Below are 3,264 nucleotides of genomic sequence, written 5' to 3'. Positions count from 1 at the left end.
CAGATTCGTGGTCCCTTGGTCGACTACACCCGCCTTTGGACGGTAGCCCGACACAATACATTTGTCTGTCTTTTTGGATTTTTGGTTCGTCTGGGTAAGGGTTTTGCAATAAACCTCCTCACCACTGCGAACACTGTCTTGCTCGTAGGAGCCGTTCGTCCTTTGTCCGAGCAAACGCGCGCCCGATCACCCCGTTGAGCACGTGTGCAGGGTATCCGAGCGCCATGAACTCCCTGAGTTTGCTCGTGTTCTGGGGTCTCTCGACCGAGTCTATGAAGCCCTGGCCGCTCCCGGTTGTGGCAGAGGTTATAGAACCAAGCGTCGGAGATGGTGCGGGGTTACGGGTGTTCCAGGGGGTCACGACACGCACCGACCCTTCACGAACCGAAAGGCTGTGCCCGGGGAAGGCACAGTAAATCAGTAATCCGGCACGTGTTGGGCGCCCCATTCCGTTTAGGGCTAGGTCGGCTCAGGGCCCCGTCCACTTCCCTCCCACTTGGCGCGTGATGATGAGGAAGGAGGTGCCACCCAGGCCAGCCAGGGCAGGGGCGGAGGGCGAGGGCGGAGGGCGGATGGGCGCCAAGCGGGAGGGAGCGAACGGAGTGGAATGCACAGATGGGGGATGGCGAAGGCGGAGGGCGGGAAGGGGGGAGGGCGGCGGGAGGGCGGAGGTCGGCATGGGCGGGCGGTGGGTGGTTCGGTAGGCCGGGGGGGAGGGCGAGGGGTGGAGGAGGAGGGCGGTGGGGGCGAGGGGCGGCGAAAGAAAGGGTGGCGGCAAAGGGGTGGTCGAGGTGGAGGGCGGGGGCAGCATGGGAGAGGTGGAGGGCGGCGGAAGCGTGGGCGAGGTGGAGGGCGGCGGCGGCGTGAGCGGCGGCGGCGGCGGTGTGGGGGAGGTGGAGGGCGGCGGCGGCGTGGGCGAGGTAGAGGGCGGCGGCGGCATGGGAGAGGTGGAGGGCGGCGGAGGCGTGGGCGAGGTGGAGGGCGGCGGCGGCGTGAGCGGCGGCGGCGGCGGCGTGGGGGAGGTGGAGGGCGGCGGCAGCGTGAGCGGCGGCGGCGGCGGAGTGAGGTGCTCTCAGCGAAAAAGAAATACAGGGCGCGCGATCCGACTCCGACACCTGGGCCCGCTCTGGATCACCGCAGCTCACGCGATTACACGGCCCGCGCTTTCGCTTGACAGCGTCGATGTGCCGGACCGCCGTGCAGCGCGTCATCGACCCTGTTGGCCCGCACCGCCTGACGGGCAAGGTCGTCGAGGGCTTCAAGCGCGGCTCCAAGCAGCTGGGCTGGCCGACGGCGAACCTCGACCCGGCGGCGTTCGAGTCGCGTTTCGACGCGAGCACCGAGGGCGTGTACGTCGGCTGGGCCGCCATCCGCGACCCGACGTTGCCCGAGGAGGCGCAAGCCGTGCACAAGGCCGTGCTCTCGATGGGATGGAACCCGACCTACACAGACGTGAAGCAGCGGACAGTGGTGCGCCGCGCGCGCCTCGGCCACCCTGACCGCGGCGCGCGCGATTGCCTCCCTCTCTCGCCATCCCTCGCAGGAGGCGTACCTGTGCCACGACTTTTGCGGCCGCGACTTTTACGGGGCCGAGATGCGGCTGATGATTTGCGCCTTTTTGCGGTCCAACGTCAAGTTCGACTCCTTCGACGAGCTGATCCAGGCGCGCTGTGCCTTCACGGTCCCACGTGCTGTGTCCTCTCTGACGAGATGCGCCCCCACCTCTCGCCGCGCGACAGGCCATCACTGACGACGTCGAGTTTGGGCAGAGGGCGCTCGACGGCGCAGAGCTTGCGCTGCTCCAGCGGGACCCATTCTTCAGCAGCGATACCTCGGCCGGGTGAGCCGACTGGGACGTGACAGCCGGGCGAGGCCGAGGCCGCCGACCCCTGTGCAGATGTGTGTTCAGCTCGCTTCCTCACAGGACAACGCACCAACATTCTTACTACTCGTCGGACGTCGCAGATGCCCCAGGGTGCCTGGGTCCGGCGGGGCACACCGCAGCCGGTCGTAGTCGCCACGAGGATCGCCCCCCTCGCCGTGTGTATATATCGTTCGCGTCTAGTAAGAGTATAGGTGTGGCTCGGGACGTCTCGGCAGCGGAAATCTATTCAAACCTCTACACGTCGCCATGTACACACACGCATCGTGGAAGCGCTCTGGGCCTCCTGCGGCTCTCTCGACTCTCCACACATGGGCGAGGAGAGGCGTGACCAGAGCAAAGACCAGGGGCGCACGTGGACCGCGGAGAGGGCGAACGCGCCGGTTAGCGGGTTTTCTCTCCGCCTGCTACGGCTCCTATATTGCTCGGGCCCTCGCCTCGCCTTGCGGCCTGTCTAGCGCTGGCCTAGCGCCAGCACCAAGCCCGCCGCTCCACACCGAGTGACGGAGACACTCCTCACCCGCCTAGCAGCGCGCGGTCACCCGCTCATGAAGGCAAATGCGCTGCCGTTGGCCTCCCCTCCTCGGGCATGCTCCCCCACCGCCGGCTCGGGCTCGACTACACCCATAAGAGCCCCGCCGCCACCGCCGTCGTCACCGCCGCCGAAGAGCTCAGCCGAGAGCGCTCCGCCGCCAACTCCGGCAGCGGCCCCGTTGACCGACGAGCTGAAGAGGTCCGCCGAGAGCGCGCCGCCGCCGCCCTCCCGCACACCGCCGCCGCCGCCGTCCCCCGCCAGGAAGCTGAAGGCCGAGGGCGCAACCTGCTCGCTGCCGGAGGCCATCTCTCCGCCCAGAGGCAAGCCACCGCCGGGATGCAGTTCGGTGTTGAGCGGCGTCTCGCCCCCCATGCACGCGTCGCCGCTGCCGAGGGCCATCGCCTCTCCGCCGAACGGCGCAGTGAGCACGCCCGGGGGGGATCCGGCGGCAACCTAAGGAAGGGGGGAAGTGGAGAGGGGGGGGGGGGGGGAGGAAAAATAGTGGTGTCAGGGCGACCTCGGGGCGATCTCGTGGCGGACGGCGATCTCGTGAGTGGCCTCGGGTGACCTCGCCTGCATGCTCTCGAGCTCGCGCCGCATCTGCTCCATCGCCCGCGCCATGGCCTCCGGCGTCGGCTCCTCGAGCTCGTCGACGTCGCGAACTCCCCCGCTTCGGAACGTGACCGTGTAATACGGGCCGGCTGGGGCCTCCCTGTGGCCCCCCCTGACCGTGACGGGGTCCCCCCGGTACATCCCCCAAAAAATTCCCAAACGGGTCCTAAAAAATTCCTAAAAAGGGACCGGGCTCCCCCCGGGTAAATATGCTGGAAACCCAACCCGGAAAAGG

At 68.0% G+C, this 3,264-nt stretch overlaps 2 protein-coding genes across 2 annotated transcripts in view; one reads left to right on the top strand and one right to left on the bottom strand.

Moving 5' to 3' along the window:
• Window positions 1-1,182: 1,182 nt before the first annotated feature.
• Window positions 1,183-1,844, top strand: EMIHUDRAFT_237657 (putative riboflavin kinase; the record flags this gene model as incomplete). Its single annotated transcript, XM_005777818.1, has 3 exons — window positions 1,183-1,470; window positions 1,544-1,681; window positions 1,740-1,844. The coding sequence occupies 3 exons, from the start codon at window positions 1,183-1,185 to the stop codon at window positions 1,842-1,844; spliced, it is 531 nt and encodes a 176-aa protein (XP_005777875.1).
• A 1,080-nt stretch (window positions 1,845-2,924) lies between these two features.
• Window positions 2,925-3,264, bottom strand: part of EMIHUDRAFT_237655 (hypothetical protein) — a gene marked incomplete at both ends in the record, with an annotated part of 2,091 nt that continues 1,751 nt past the window's right edge. Inside the window, one exon of the mRNA XM_005777817.1 lies at window positions 2,925-3,141. Coding sequence (XP_005777874.1) covers window positions 2,925-3,141 — 217 coding nt within the window. The remainder of the gene's footprint in view (window positions 3,142-3,264) is intronic.

This window comes from Emiliania huxleyi, assembly GCF_000372725.1.
Source record: "Emiliania huxleyi CCMP1516 unplaced genomic scaffold EMIHUscaffold_254, whole genome shotgun sequence".
NCBI classification, from domain to species: Eukaryota; Haptophyta; order Isochrysidales; family Noelaerhabdaceae; genus Emiliania; species Emiliania huxleyi.
This window is presented reverse-complemented; position numbering and strand designations above follow the sequence as displayed.